This window comes from Lynx rufus, unplaced genomic scaffold (assembly GCF_022079265.1).
Source record: "Lynx rufus isolate CCGP_SWC_20201006 ecotype Redwood Valley unplaced genomic scaffold, mLynRuf1.p SCAF_6, whole genome shotgun sequence".
NCBI lineage: Eukaryota > Metazoa > Chordata > Mammalia > Carnivora > Felidae > Lynx > Lynx rufus.
Genome location: NW_025814878.1, coordinates 75,174,949 through 75,191,607, shown reverse-complemented (window position 1 = coordinate 75,191,607; position 16,659 = coordinate 75,174,949). Strand labels below are relative to the sequence as shown.

General features: G+C 36.4%; 1 protein-coding gene across 4 annotated transcripts in view; it reads right to left on the bottom strand.

The window, feature by feature from the left end:
- Window positions 1–16,659, bottom strand: part of PHIP (pleckstrin homology domain interacting protein) — a 149,766-nt gene that overhangs the window by 52,489 nt on the left and 80,618 nt on the right. For 3 of the 4 annotated variants that reach the window (XM_047101820.1, XM_047101817.1, XM_047101816.1), the window contains exons 20-22: window positions 15,923–16,037; window positions 4,805–4,945; window positions 2,065–2,141 (exon numbers count right to left, since the gene is read on the bottom strand). In XM_047101820.1, the coding sequence (XP_046957776.1) occupies window positions 2,065–2,141; window positions 4,805–4,945; window positions 15,923–16,037 (333 nt within the window). Of the gene's footprint in view, window positions 1–2,064; window positions 2,142–4,804; window positions 4,946–15,922; window positions 16,041–16,659 lie in introns of all 4 variants that reach the window. The other variant, XM_047101819.1, reaches the window with a different exon arrangement.

Below are 16,659 nucleotides of genomic sequence, written 5' to 3'. Positions count from 1 at the left end.
GGGGAATACAAAAATAAGGAGCAATTCTAGCAACGGCAGGTAATCTTGGATGCCGCAGAGATACCAACATTAAGGAGGAGGAAGCATAGGGATTACTTATTTGAGAGGAGCAGGGAACTCTTCATCATAGGTATTTTGATGGTAGAGCACTGGTGCCTTCATGATAGCTGGATATTAAATGGGGGTGAGGTGGGGTTTGTCCCAAGTGTTCCAGCCTATTAGGAAGGTTGTGCTTGCAACTTTTACTCAACATCTACATATACCTTAGACATAGCTTATGCTTCAAAGAATGCCATGATTCTGAAAACTACATGCCTTAGTGTTTTATGTATCACTACTAAGCATGTTTGCCATTTCTTTTCAGTGTACCTTCAAAAGACTCAAATTTTATTGAACTGATGTTGGTGCAAAATAAAGAATGCAGTTATATTATCTTCTGTTCTAATTTTAGTACATGAGAATACTACTTGATTTTTTACAATTTTAAAACTATAAATGCCTTAAAGAAATCTAAGTTACACTATGTTAAAATCAATAGTTTTCCTATATTTAGTGATGATGTATAACCTTACTTCTCTAAAAAGATTAACATGGAAAGGACAGATTTGTCTGGAGTTTTATTCTACTACCACCACTTCTAACCCCTGTCCCCAAAATCCCTAACAGACATCTACCTATATCTCCCTAAGAATAATCATTACAGATAAGAATCAAATAATTAAGGTGCATTCTAGTATGATTTCATGACTTCGTTTTAATCTGAAAACAATATTAAAGAACTTGGTTTAAAAAATATTTTCAGATTCTATACTGGATGCATGGGAATGCATCTGCAGAGCAAACATCTATCCAAGAATAAGCTGTCCTCAACTTATGAGCATTTATTTATACTAACTCCAGCCCATGGTCACTAAAAATGGCACCTGCCAAATACTCACAGCTGCTACTCTCCAGAGCACTTGGCACTCACAGAAAATCTGATGCCAGCACAGATCTGACTACAAACTGCAGAACCCGTGGTCTTTACAACTGCCCCTAACTGCTGAAGCCACTACTACTTTCTCAATATATGAACTTCTATGCTGTCTCATGATTTGAGATACTCTATTTTCCATTGCTGAGCCAAAAGAAAGTGAGTTTTTCTTTTATTGCCCTGTTTCAAATATAGAAATCTCCCAGACACAACCACGGGTACATGCATATCATCACTAGGAATCAATGTTGTAGGAATAAGAAAGCCCTTGATTCTAACACTGATATAAGGAATTCTGATAACCTCCACCTCTTCGTTTCCTTGGCAATTTTAAGAGCTACTGCTGACAGGGATAAGTGTAAGGAGCTAAATATAATCAAAAGCTACTTTCTTGGTACTAAGACCTTATAAGGTCAGCAAAGATCAGCCCTATAACAACGTAGATCACCATTATAAGGAAATAAAGGAATCCTCACTTCTCATTGCTGGAAGAAATAATTATCATTCAACAAATTATACTGTATGAAAATAGACAATTCTACAAGATCTCATTACTTCAATGCTTAAGTATTTCTCAAAACCAGTAATGAAACTAATTTGTAGTTCACTATTACAAATAATAGGATTCAGAATATAAAAGATCAACTAAGAGGACAAATTAAAAGCATCATTTTGCACATTTAGTTGCAATGACCAAAATTTTTTTCTGCTAAGATAAACATATCAGAAAGAAAATCTCCTAACTTTTGGACTACAAAAAGACCGCCAAAGAAGAACCAACTTTATTTTTTTTAAGTTAATTTATTTATTTGGGGGGGGGGCGGGCGCAGAGAGAGAGGGAGAGAAAGGATCCTACGCAGGCTCCATACTCAGCCTGCAGCCTGACACGGGTAAGGCTCGATCTTACAACAGTGAGGTCATGACCTGAGTTAATATCAAGAGTTGGACAATTAACCAACCAAGCCACCCACGTGCCGCCAAAAATAACTTTAAACCCAAAGAAAATTTGAAATGTGTTGCTGATAAAAACGAACCTTCAGGTTTGTAAAGATTTTATATTACACGTGTAGAAATAAAATCCGATGAATTACCTAGAACTGCCATCACTGTGCCATGCTCTCTCATCCTCTTCAGACGTTCCACCACTGACAGCAACAACTTCCCCTTCCTAAGAAATATTTAATATATATTTTTTTGTGTAATTTTACATTAACATTCTATGATTATACAAAGAATCAGTCGCTCAGTTCTACTCCTGATGTTATTACACTATATGTTAACTAACGATTTTTTAAAAATGCAGGCTAAAATGGGGGAGGTAGCTCGAAGGAAATATACCTAACAAATACTTGCTTTATGTATCCCTGGCTAAATGGTTATGCATATGTGATTATATAGATACAGACATAATGGGAAGTAGCATATTTTAAAGCAACTTAAATGTCAAAAACTTTTTTTAATCTCATTTGTTCTATGTTCTTATTACATAACAATTAAAAAAAATATCAGTGATATTTAATAGTACCAATCATATAGTATATTTACAACCATTAAAACCTGATTTTAATTAGCTATAAAACACAGGTCTTATATTTTTATCCAACAAAATTATTAAACATAGCCAACAAAATAATACCTATTAATAATGGATTCAGAGCAATCTCTCAGGTGATTAACATTTTGTTTGTTATTGTTTTTTAAGCCTCAATATATCTTTGCGATTGGATGTTAAATTCTATAGATAACAATGGGAATCAATTTTACTTTTTGGCCCATTTTAAAAACTTAAGGTTTTTCTACAGATGTTATGAGAAGCTTAAATTAGGAATTTATATCTTACTGTTACACTCTGATATTATTCTATACAAATAGTAGAGGATTAAAAAATACCCAAACACTTTCTCTTCAGTAAATATACTCTGCTCAACGTAGGATATTCCAGAGAAGCCATTTTCTTTATAAAAATTGTTTTTCAGGGTCACAAAATCTTACACAATTTCTCCCTTGCTCAAATAAAACTTTATGCTTCAGTAAAAATAACAGCTCACGTTAATTAAGCTTTTATTAGTATTTCAGAAATTATTCAAAGCATGTTGTATACATTATCCCATTTGACCTAGACAAAACATTGCTGGTGATAGGGAGCAGTTATTTAAAGAAATTAAAGTTTAAAAAGGTTAAGCAATTTACCCTAGGCAGCATAATTAATAAGCAACTAAGCTACTCCAAAGCTTAGACTCCTCTCCACAAGAATGGTTCAGTATTATCACTTGCTGGGCATATTCACAGAATTTTCCAAGATGATTAATGGGATGTATTCCTTTACTAATTCAATAAAATAGCCTATTTGGGGAAGAATTTTTTCTTTTTGATGTCTTAATAATGAAGAATATGTATTATACAACTATTCCACAATGTTTTGAGAACTAAGCAAATATGAAAAGATCAAATCCAACAGTAAATTTAATCTCTGCTCAATATAACTGAAAAAATAAACAAATGATCCGATTATTCCCATCATTACTATACATATTACTTCTTTAAAGGGAGAGAAAAGAAATGTACTTCTATATACTTAGTAGAAAATTAAGTACTATAGAGAAGTACAAAATATTTGAACTAAAAAAAAAACAGGATTCTTTCCATTAATATATTGTACCATACACAATATTCTGTTCTCAATGTATTCCTCTAGAAATTTATTCAGTTGCTCTGAATGAATGTTAAAGTATAAGCAAATTAGTTTTGAAGACAAATGAAGGATTAGTTAACTTTTTCCTATGTAACAGATATATGTGAAAATATGTTTCTAATAAGCTGAATCATATTTAGAATATTTTATAGAAACATATTACTAAAACAATCATACTAAATCTTTCAAAAATAAGGAAATATTTTATAAAGGCAAATAACTAGCTCACATATATTTTATGTGTATATCTAAACTGTCATGTGTCAAAATTATGTTATTAGTATATTTGGTCATTTTACTAGATTGGACATTATCATTTTGACCTGGCCATACTAGGACCTGAAGCCAATGGAGATTAACTTCTCAACTGTGGTTAGCATACTCTCACAGTTTGAGTTTTACTGCCATGTCTACAAAGTAGAATATACTCAGAGAATTCCCGTATATGTCTAACATTGCTTCATAAACATACAGTAGTCAATAGGATCATAGAGTCTTTGACCTAACTGGGGGAGGGATGATTGGGAAGGTGGAGAGGGTAAGGGAAATGTTGTAAATACTTAAGATTAATTTATGATCGTAAATTGGTTGCCTTTGTTGAAAGAATATATAGTTTAGTAGGGACAATGATATTTATAGAAATAATTAGGCATAAGGAAAATTTAAAAGATTAAATTAAGAAAGTCATACACTAGTACAGAGCTAAAAAGCTAACCAAAATTGCCAAATGTCTCTTAATTAGTTATTATAATTACAGACTAGAGCTACATGGTATTAGTTTAAAAGGTTGGCTTTAGTGTAAAGAAAGGGACTTGGGTTTAACTCCCGCTCTACCATTTAATAATTAGGTACATAGGTAATCTAAACATCTCTGAACTTCAGACACCTCATACATAAAATAGGAATAATTCATTCATATGCATTTGTTTTGTGGATTTGGTATTATGAATATGTGTGCCATGCTTGGAACATATATAATAAGTCTTCAGTAAATGGAAGCTATCATTATCATTGTAAGACCTAGAAAACATCATTTTTGAGCTACATCTATAATACATCAATGAATACAAAGAATGAAAGTCATATTAAAAAAAACAAGTAAAACTGATAACAAATTTATGAATGTGCTGAGATCTTACATCTGAAGAACTAGTGCCATTTTCCATCTCTTCTGAAGGTCTAGGAGTCTCTTCCAATGCAGATCTTGTACGATAATTGTGTTGATTTGTCTGCTGCCGTTTGGATTCTCCAAGATCCAGGAAATGCTCATGAGCATGATTCTGGAAAAAAGTAAATTAAATTTTATTTATTTAAAATGTGATCAAAGAGCATGCTTTTTCCTGTAGAAGTTATATATTTTTTAATTATTAAAAAATACATTCATATTTAAGATAATCACATAAGTGGACTATAGTTCCAGTTCAAGTATTTTAATAGTAAATCATTAATATTAAATATTTAGGTTAAATCACAGGTTTGTGAAATGCTAAAATTCACTTACTGATAAATTAGCTTAGAAAAAGTTTTTTTCTGATTAAGTGATACAGACTAAACGATTCATAATGGCAGACTAACAATTCTCCTATACCCACATTAAACCTATAGAACAGATATAAGAAAGAGGACGATGGGCTGTGAGACATATGTCATTAGGCAGGGGCAAACTGGAAACCAAAACGGTGATCACAAAACTACCCTACCACTGTGAGGCTAGGACAGACACCAGGTGGCTGGCTATTTCTCTTTTGCTGCAGACTGAACGCAGCAGATGAGAACACAACTAACAATGATCAAAAACTGAGAAAACCCAACATGGTGACAAACCCAACAAACCTAAGAATTCACACCTGAAAAAAAAAAAAAGACTACTTGTGAATATAAAAGAAAAAAGAAAATAAAGATTACTTTTAAAAACAGACTGCCATGAGATTTATGCATACAATATATCATAAATGAATATATATCATACAATAAGAAAATCTTTAAAGTGACAGAAAATAACTTTGAGACTGTAACCAATTCCCCACCGCCCTCCAGCCCCGGCTTTTTTTCCCCTTCTCATTAAACTTTGTTTAATGGGTCACAAAATTCTGTGACAGATTTCTGGCCAAGTTGTTTCCATTAAAAGTACTGATTTAAAAGCTAAATTACCTTAAAATTGCCACCCCCCGCCCCAACACACACCAAATGATCCACAAAAGGTTCTTTCAAGAGTTTACAATGCATTACTATCGTTAAACAGTTTCTTAAACTTAAAATGGCCATCGGAGGCAAACAGCTCTGAGATTACTCTTCCACTACTAATTAAGACAAGGTGGCCAGTATTAGGAATAATATTCATTTAACTTCCTGGGTGGACTTGGTGACCTTGCCAACTCCAGCAGCCTTCTTGTCCACTGCTTTGATTACACCCACAGCAACTGTCTTATGTCACAAAGAACCAAATGACCCGAGAAGGACAGTCAGAGAAGCTCTCAACACACACAGGCCTGCCAGGAACTATATCAACTATGGCAGCATCAACAGATTTCAAGAATTCAGAGTCCGCTTTCAGTTTCCTCCCAGAAGACCAATCAATCTTCTCCTTTGGCTCAGCAAACTTGTAAGCAATGTGAACTGTGTAACAATTCAGCACAGGTGTACAGCCAGCACTAATTTGGCCTGGATGACTAAAGATAATAATCTGCATTGCGAAGCCAGCTGCTTGCACTGGTGGGTTATTTTTGCTATCAGCAGCCATAGTGCCATGGCAAGCATCTTTTATAAATATGGTCTTGACACTAAAGCCCACATGAGCACCAGAGAGAGCTTCATGGTGCACACATTTCAACAAGCTTTACTACAACTGTAGTGATTCAAGCAAAGATGACCACCATGCCAGGTTTGAGGACACCAGTCTGCACTGGGCCTACGGGGACAGCACTAATACTACCCAATTTTGTAGGCAACAGGGAAGGGCGGGTACAAATGTCTGTAAGTTGGATGAGTTGGTGGTAGAATGTCAAAACTGTCCAGAACTACAAGCAGCATGGTTCCGTTGGCACTGTCATCTTTACAGGTGATTTTCCATCTCTTGAACCAATGTACATCAGCACTTGGTTCTAATATGTACCAGTCCAACTGAAAACTGGCACAAATGCTATGGTGTAGAGGTTACAGTCAATTTCCTTTTTGAGAGAGAGGAGGGAGAGCGTGAGAGAGTGAGTGAGTGGGGGAGGGGGAGAAAAAGAGGGAAACACAGAATCCAAAGTGGGCCTAGACTACGAGCTGTCAGCACAGATCCCGACGTAGGGCTTGAACTCACGAACAGTGAGACTATGACCTGAGCCGAAGTTGGACACTTAACTAACTGAGCCACCCCAGGTGCCTGAGCCAATTTTCTTAATGTAGGTGCTGGTTCCTTAACAATTTCTTCATATCTCTTCTATGAGGTGCTCACAAGAATTCATGCTATTAACACAAAATAAGAAGTTATGTAACATTAATCGAGTTTGTGTTCATTTTCAGGTGATTCTCGGTCAGGAAACTTTCAGAATGTTGTTTTACATGTTTTCAAATCTATCACGTGCTTAGTTGAGGTTTTAAAATTTTTAATTCTATATCATTTACTCCTTGTTTCTACTGTTTGGCATGGCACACCAGCCAGGTTAATTTCAAGAAAATGCTGGTTTATTATTTTTCAACTCTTTCCTCCCTCTATTGTCTCTTCTTCAGAGACTCATTAATACTTTGCATGCTCTCTTTACATATACCTACATACATATTACATAACTATGTACGTTTGCTTTTTATACTTCCCTCATTCTTCCCATTATTTCATTCCCTGTTGATACACTCCGGGGGAGTTCTTCAACTTGACTTTCCAGCTTACTAACTAATTTTTCAGTGTCTTACATTCTTCTAGTCAGGTCATCCACTGAGTTCTTGGTTTCAATAATGATGTGTTTCATCCCAATGTATCTAATGGGATCCTCTCCAAAACTGCTTAAGGTTACATGTTCCCAATATCCTTGCCTAGCTCTCTGAGAATATGCTATTTCAGCTATCTGTTCTGTGCAACCAATTAGTTTCCCTATGTAAGTCATGTAAGTCCATCTGTAGTGTGGTTTTTTTTTTTAACCTATCATGCTTTGGCTTCACAAGCATGTTGGGGCGCTAATATTGCACTGAGGAGGAGGAGGAGAGAAAAAAGCAAAAATCTAGGTCTTGTATTGTACTCCTAAAAAAGATTATTGAGGTGTATGGGTGAAGGAGATGTGCACTTCAAGACTCATCATACTGCGAGTTCTGCCCCTAGGAGAGGGGCTGTGGTCCCAGCGGTGGGCTGGGGACAGACATCGGGTCTGACTGTGGCCCCGCCCACCAACACAAGTTTCTCTGGACAGCACAGGGGAAGTACCCTGCAGTTTGCAGCTACTGCAGGGACTACCCCAAAATGACGAAACGGAAGAATTCTCCTCAAAAGAAACTCCAGGAAGTAGCAACAGCTAACGAATTGATCAAAACCGATTTAAGCAATATAACGGAAGAAGAATTTAGAATAATAGTCATAAAATTAATCGCTGGGTTTGAAAAAAGCATAGAGGACAGCAGAGAGTCTATTGATACACAGATCAAGGGACTAAAAAATAGTCATGAGGAATTAAAAAATGCTATCAATGAGGTGCATAATAAAATGGAGGTGGCCATAGCACAGATTCAAGAGGCAGAGGAGAGAATGGGTGAATTAGAAGATAAAATTATGGAAAAAGAGGAAGCTGAGAAAAAGAGAGATTAAAAAAATCCAGGAATATGAGTGGTGAGTTAGAGAACTAAGTAATGCAATCAAATGGAACAATATCCCTATCATCGGAATTCCAGAAGAAGAAGAGAGAGAAAGGGGCTGAAGGTGTACTTGAACAAATCATAGTTGAGAACTTCCCTGATCTGGGGAAGGAAACAGGCATTGAAATCTAAGAGGCACAGAGGAACTCCCTTCAGACATAACTTGAATCGATCTTCTGCACAACATACCATAGTGAAACTGGCAAAATACAAGGATAAAGAGAGAAATCTGAAAGCAGCTAGGGATAAACAGGCCTTAAAATACAAAGGTAGACACATACGGGTAGTAGCAGACTTATCTACTGAAACTCGGCAGGCCAGAAAGGAATGGCAGGAAATCTTCAACGTGATGAACAGAAAAAATATGCAGCCAAGAATCCTTTATCCAGGGATGCCTGGGTGGCTCCGTCGGTTAAGCGTCTGACTGCAGCTCAGGTCATGATCTCATAGCTTGTGAGTTCGAGCTCCGCGTTGGGCTCTGTGCTGACAGCTCAGAGCCTAGAGCCTGCTCAGGATTCTGTGTCTCCCTCTCTCTCTGCCCCTCCCCCACTTGCTTGCTCCTTCAAAAATAAACAAACATTTAAAATAACTAAAAAAAAAAAAAAAAAAGAATCCTTTATCCAGCCAGTCTGTCATTCAGAATAGAAGGAGAGATAAAGGTTTTCCCAAACAAACAAAAACTAGAAGAATTCATCACCACCAAACCAGCCCTACAAGAGATCCTAAGGGGGATTCTGTGAGTGAAATGTTGCAAGGACCACAAAGTACAAGAAACATCACTACAAACATGAAACCTACAGACATCACAATGACTCTAAACCTGTATCTTTCAATAACAACACTGAATGTAAATGGACTAAATGCTCCAACCAAAAGACACAGGGTATCAGAATGGATAAAAAAACAAGACCCATCTATTTGCTGTCTACAAGAGACTCATTTTAGACCTGAGGACACCTTCAGATTGAAAGTGAGGGGATGGAGAACCATCTATCATGCTACTGGAAGTCAAATGAAAGCTGGAGTAGCCATACTTATATCAGACAAACAAGACTTTAAATTAAAGGCTGTAACAAGAGATGAAGAAGGGCATTATATAAAATTACAGGGTCTATCCATCAGGAAGAGCTAACAATTATAAATGTCTGTGTGCCATGTACAGGAGCCCCCAAATATATAAAACAATCAGAAACATAAGCAACCTTATTGATAAGAATGTGGTAATTGCAGGGGACTTTAATACCGCACTTGCAACAATGGATAGATCATCTAGACACAGGATCAATAAAGAAACAAGGGCCCAAACAAACAGATGGACTTGACAGATATATTTAGAACTCTGCATCCCAAAGCAACAGAATATACTTTCTTCTCGAGTGCACATGGAACATTCTCCAAGACAGATCACATACTGGGTCACAAAACGGCCCTTCATAAGTATACGAGAATTGAGATCATACCATGCACACTTTCAGACCACAATGCTATGAAACTTGAAATCAACCACAGGAAAAAGTCTGGAAAACCCCCAAAGGCATGGAGGTTAAAGAACACCCTTCTAAAGAATGAATGGGTCAACCAGGCAATTAGAGAAGAAATTAAAAAATATATGTAAACAAATGAAAATGAAAATACAACAATCCAAATGCTCTGGGATGCAGCAAAGGCAGTCCTGAGAGGAAAATACATTGCAATCCAGGCCTATCTCAAAAAACAAGAAAAATCCCAAATACAAAATCTAACAGCACACCTAAAGGAAATAGAAGCAGAACAGCAAAGACACCCCAAACCCAGCAGAAAGACAGAAATAATAAAGATCAGAGCAGAAATAAACAATATAGAATCTAAAAAAAATGTAGAGCAGATCAATGAAACTAAGAGTTGTTTTTTTGAAAAAGTAAACAAAATTGATAAACCTCTAGGCAGGCTTCTCAAAAAGAAAAGGGAGAAGACCCAAATAGATAAAACCATGAACGAAAATGGAATAATTACAATCACTCAAAAATACAAGCAATTATCAGGGAAAACTATGAAAAATTATATGCCAACAAACTGGATACTGTGGAAGTAATGGACAAATTCCTAAGCACCCACACACTTCCAAAACTCAAACAGGAAGAAATAGAAAACTTGAATAGACCCATAAACAGCAAAGAAATTGAATCAGTATCAAAAATGTCTCAACAAGAGTCCAGGACCAGATGGCTTCCCTGGGGAATTCTACCAGACATTTAAAGCAGAGATAATACCTATCTTTCTGAAGCTGTTCCAAAAATTAGAAAGGGAAGGAAAACTTCCAGACTCATTCTATGAAGCCAGCATTACTTTGATTCCCAAACCACAGACCCAGGAAAAAAGGGAACTACAGGCCAATATCCCTGATGAATATGGATGCAAAAATTCTCAATAAGATACTAGCAAATCGAATTTAAGAGCATATAAAAAGAATTATTCACCATGATCAAGTGGGATTCATTCTGGGCTGCAGGGCTGGTTCGATATTCGCAAATCTATCAATGTGATACATCACATTAATAAAAGAAAAGATAACAACCATATAATCCTATCAACCGATGCAGAAAAAGCATTTGACAAAATTCAGCGTCCTTTCTTAATAAAAACCCTCGAGAAAGTCGGGATAGAAGGAACATACTTAAACATCATAAAAGCCATTTATGAAAAGCCCACAACTAATATCCTCCTCGATGGGGAAAAACTGAGAGCTTTCCCCGAGATCAGGAACACGACAGGGATATCCACTCTCACCACTGTTGTTTAACATAGTGTTGGAAATGCTAGCATCTGCAATCAGACAACAAAAAGAAATCAAAGGCATCAAAATTGGGAAAGATGAAGTCAAGCTTTCACTTTTTGCAGATGACACGATATTATACATGGAAAACCCAAGAGACTCCACCAAAAGTCTGCTAAAACTGATACATGAATTGAGCAAAGTCGCAGGATACAAAATTAACGTACAGAAATCAGTTGCATTCTTATACACCAATAATGAAGCAACAGAAAGACAAATAAAGAAACTGATCCCATTCACAATTGCACCAAGAATCATAAAATACCTACGAATAAACCCAATCAAAGATGTAAAAGATCTGTATGCTGAAAACTATAGAAAGCGTAGGATGGAAATTGAAGAAGATATAAAGAAATGGAAAAACATTCCATGCTCATGGATTGGAAGAATAAATATTGTTAAAAAGTTAATACTACCCAAAGCTGTCTACACATTCAATAAAATCCCAATCAAAATTGCATCAGCATTCTTCTCAAAGCTAGAACAAGCAATCCTAAAATTTGTATGGAAACACAAAAGGCCCTAAATAGCCAAAGTAATATTGAAGAAGAAGACCAAAGTGGGAGGCAACACAATTCCAGACTTTAGCCTCTGCTACAAAGCTGTCATCATCAAGACAGTGTGGTATTGGCACAAAAACAGACACATAGACCAATGGAATAGAACAGAGACTCCAGAATTGGACCCACAAAAGTATGGCCAACTAATCTTTGACAAAGCAGGAAAATATTATCCAGTGGAAAAAAGACAGTCTCTTTAACAAATCGTGCTGGGAGAACTGGACAGAACATGCAGAAGAATGAAACTAGACCACTTTCTTACACCATTCACAAAAATAAACTCAAAATGGATGAAGGACCTGAATGTGAGACAGGAAACCATCAAAACCCTAGAGGAGAAGGCAGGAAAAAACCTCTCTGACCTCTCCCGCAGAAATTTCTTACTTGACACATCTCCAAAGGGAAGGGAATTAAAAGCAAAAATGAACTATTGGGACCTCATCAAGATAAAAAGCTTCTGCACTGCAAGGAAACAATCAACAAAGTAAAAGGCAACCGACAGAATGGGAGAATATATTTGCAAATGACATATCGGTCAATGGCTAGTATCCAAAATCTATAAAGAACTCACCAAACTCCACACCCAAAAAACAAATAATCCAGTGAAGAAATGGCCAGAACATGAACAGACACTTCTCTAGAAGACATCCAGATGGCCAACAGGCACATGAAAAGATGCTCAATATCACTCCTCATCAGGGAAAATCAAAACCACACTGAGGTATCACTTCATGCCAGTCAGAGTGGCTAAAATGAACATATCAGGAGACTTTAGATGCTGGAGAGGATGTGGAGAAACGGGAACCCTCTTGCACTGTTGGTGGGAATGCAAACTGGTGCAGCCACTCTGGAAAACAGTGTGGAGGTTCCTCAAGAAAGTAAAAATAGATCTATCCTATGACCCAGCAATAGCACTGCTAGGAATTTACCCAAGGGATACAGGAGTGCTGATGCATAGGGGCACTTGTACCCCAATGTTTACAGCAGCACTTTCAACAATAGCCAAATTATGGAAAGAGCCTAAATGTCCATCAACTGATGAATGGATAAAAAAGTTGTGGTTTATATATACAATGGAATAATACTACTTGGCAATAAGAAAGAATGAAATCTGGCCATTTGCAGCAACAGGGATGGAACTGGAGTGTGTTATGCTAAGTGAAATAAGTCATACAGAGAAAGACACCATATGTTTTTACTCTTATGCGGATCCTGAGAAACTTAACAGAAGACCATGGTGGAGGGGAAGGAAAAAAAAAAGTTAGAGAGGGCGAGAGCCAAACTGTAAGAGACTCTTAAAAACTGAGAATAAACTGAGGGTTGATGTGGTGTGGGAGGGAGGGAAGGGTGGGTGATGGGCATTGAGGAGGGATGAGTACTGGGTGTTGTATGGAAACCAATTTGACAATAAATTTCATACAAAAAAAAAAAGAAAAATGAATAAACAAACATTAGTAAAAATAAAGCAAATGTAAAGACTTAAAAAAAAAAAGACTCATCATAACTGCAATCTGAGTTCAACCATTCCCTGTTCTTTCATCCAACTCCACTCTCCAGTTCTTTCTTCGCAACCACTCTTGTCACTAGGACACTGCCTTGCACTTCAGCCCTACTCTTGTCCAAATGGTTACTAGCAATAGCCATGTGAAATAAGACATTTTCACATACAAGGACACAAGATTCACTCCACCTGGATTCTCTCTAAAAGGATTATTGAAGGGTTTTGTAATTTTCTAGGAATTCTGGGAAATTCAAAAGGGTATAAAAAGGAAATAGTGGTCAACTAAAATCATGATTGTAATGCATGAGGAATGTAATGTACCCTACTTCTTTCATCTAACATTTTCACCTACAATTCAAATTCATTTAAAAATTTACGGACCAGTGGACCAGGACCACCGACTAACGCTTTTATCAGAGCAAAATATAGTTTCTATTTATTTAAGCCAAGTAATTTTTTAGGACGAAACCTACTGCTAAAAATCCTTTTATTATTATTGCTTTCTACGTTTTTATTTATTTATTTATTTTTGGGACAGAGAGAGACAGAGCATGAACGGGGGAGGGGCAGAGAGAGAGGGAGACACAGAATCGGAAACAGGCTCCAGGCTCCGAGCCATCAGCCCAGAGCCTGACGCGGGGCTCGAATTCACGGACTGCGAAATCGTGACCTGGCTGAAGTCGGACGCTTAACCGACTGCGCCACCCAGGGGCCCCTATTATTATTGCTTTCTAAACAGTTTCTTGTATTAATTTATACTTCCTACCTGCATACTAAGTACCTTTTATTATTGGAAGAAAAAAACATTGCAACTCTGAGATGAAAGATGGCCATCTCATAATTTATACACCTGTAGGTATGGTTTCAAACCCTTATTTTGATAAAATTTGAGAAAAAACTAGGTCATAAACCTTACTATCATACTTCTTTTTTTACTTAAAAATACATCATAAACATTTCTCTAAGGCATCAGAGTTCTAACTCATTTTATTAAAAAGCTGTATAATATTCCATGGATACATAATGACAGCCTACCTCACCTCTCTTCCACCAGTGGACACTAAAGTCATTCTAGTTGTTCCCATCAGAGAAACTATAAATATCTCAGTGCACAGACACACATATACACGTACATACATGTACATCAGTAGTTTTCTATTAAAAAAAAAACACCCATATTCAAAAATTTTTTTAATGTTTATTTTTGAGAGAGCGAGCAACAGAGCACAAGTGGGGGAGGGGCAGAGAAAGTGGGAGACACAGATTTGAAGCAGGCTCCAGTCTCCAAGCTGTGAGCACAGAGCCTGACATAGGGCTTGAACTCACGAAACATGATAATGACCTGAGCTGAACTCGGGACGCTTAACCGACTAAGCCACCCAGGTGCCCCCCACAAAAACCGCTCTTTAAAGTAATCCAAATACCACTGGATTAAAAGCAAGCATGTTCTTTTAACAGATATTACCATATCTCATCCAAAAAGGTGCTAGCCATACAAATTCTCACCATCATTACATGAGTTTATATCTCCACATCCTTGGATTCTGAACAAAGGATCCAGAAAAGGGTGTGCTGTTTAGCCACCACGAAAACCACCAACAACCAACCAACCAAAAAGACCCCCAGAAAACAAAAGATTACCTCAGATTACACTAACATGAACCTTTGTGAGGTCCTACTGATTCCAGAGTATGATACCCCTAAATAAAGGAAAATATACAATAGCAAAGGACCACCTGAGTCCTTTAAAAACAAGAGTCACAAAATAAAAAAAAAAGAGAGTTCTTGTAAGCAAGACTAATATACAATAGTTTTAAGGAACTCAAATAGAAAGAGGAAAGAGGACAAAGCAGGGTAAAGAAATCAGTTATTTTTTGTTTAGATGGTGACTTCTAAGAGAAAAGAAGCACCATAGTTTACTTCCATTTTGCACTCTAAGGCTCTGAACCTTCTAAGCGAAGATGGTTTGAAAAAGAGAAAGAATGGAAAAATAGGTCATTGTGATTCTTTGACATTCAAGAAGATAAGTACACATCTTTCTCAGATTAGGGAATGACTAAGAAAGAGAAAGCTACCAGATCCAAAAGCTTTTCCAGAGTAGGAAGACAGAGAAACCAACAAAGCAAACTCATAGAAACAATTTTTTTTTAATAGAGATAATAAGAACTATTATTTATAGTAGCATAACTGACTTACCTAGAAGAACAGGTACAAAACAAAAAAATGGATAGGACAAAACAAAACTAAAAAACTTTTAAGTGTGCAATCAATGGCAGAATTAAAAGGATCTTGCTTATTAGACTTACAATACAATTTATTACATTTAATGGGCAAGTAATAATTGGCATTTGGGGAAAAGGTATGCTTGAAGGCAGTAAAATAAAAAAATAAAGTGATAACTGATCATCCAAAGAGATAATCAAGAATTAACTATATAAACTTTATTTCATTAATGAAATAGTCTTTTAAAAATGTTAACATTTTTAATTACCAAAGGGCCTTAAAATATTCATTATACTTATGAAGCAAAATATTAAACATCAAAGTAATTATTATTTACCTTTGCAACAGTGGGTATTTTATTTTCTTTTGGAACAGCGAAGTGTTTTCTTTTCTCTTCTGACCTGTAAGTTTTTATTTCTTCTTCTCCCTTTGCAGTTCTCCATTCTTCCTGCCTACTGAAAGAGAATTATAAGTCACACGTTAATCTAGAATTATTATAAAGGATTTCTGAAAGGTAGGTTCAGTGTCAGAGAAGGAATGCTACTCCTGTTGTTTTCTTTTCAGGCAGAGGATATGATAACCATTTCTAAGTTTAAATGCATAGGCTATGAGCTCTGGACATTTGGCATTAAATGACTGGAATACTGGAAAGACAGATGGTCTACTTGAACTTGATACTACTGTTTCTGCTTATGGTCCCTAGCAAATCAAGTACTCAGTCCTGGGAACATGGTTATTCCTAAGGTAACTACTCCAAGGGTTAGAAATTGTATTTTTTAACATTATGTCAGGGTAGGGCTGTGATGATCTTTGGGCTGTGATGATCTCTTGTGCCCATGGATAGCTAGAATCTTACAAAAAGAATTAGGAGAAAACCTTGAGGGTGAACTAATATAACTTCTAATGCCCTGAAAGAACTATGTCCTCTCCAATGAAAAGTAGGTATAGCTTCAGCTATTGAAAAAACTTCAACTCATTCCAGGCATCAAGCTGAAAGTGAGCAACAGAAAAAAAGTTGAAGAACATTAATTGTGAACTTTAATTTCATGGAACCTCGCTTACAATTGCAAGAGA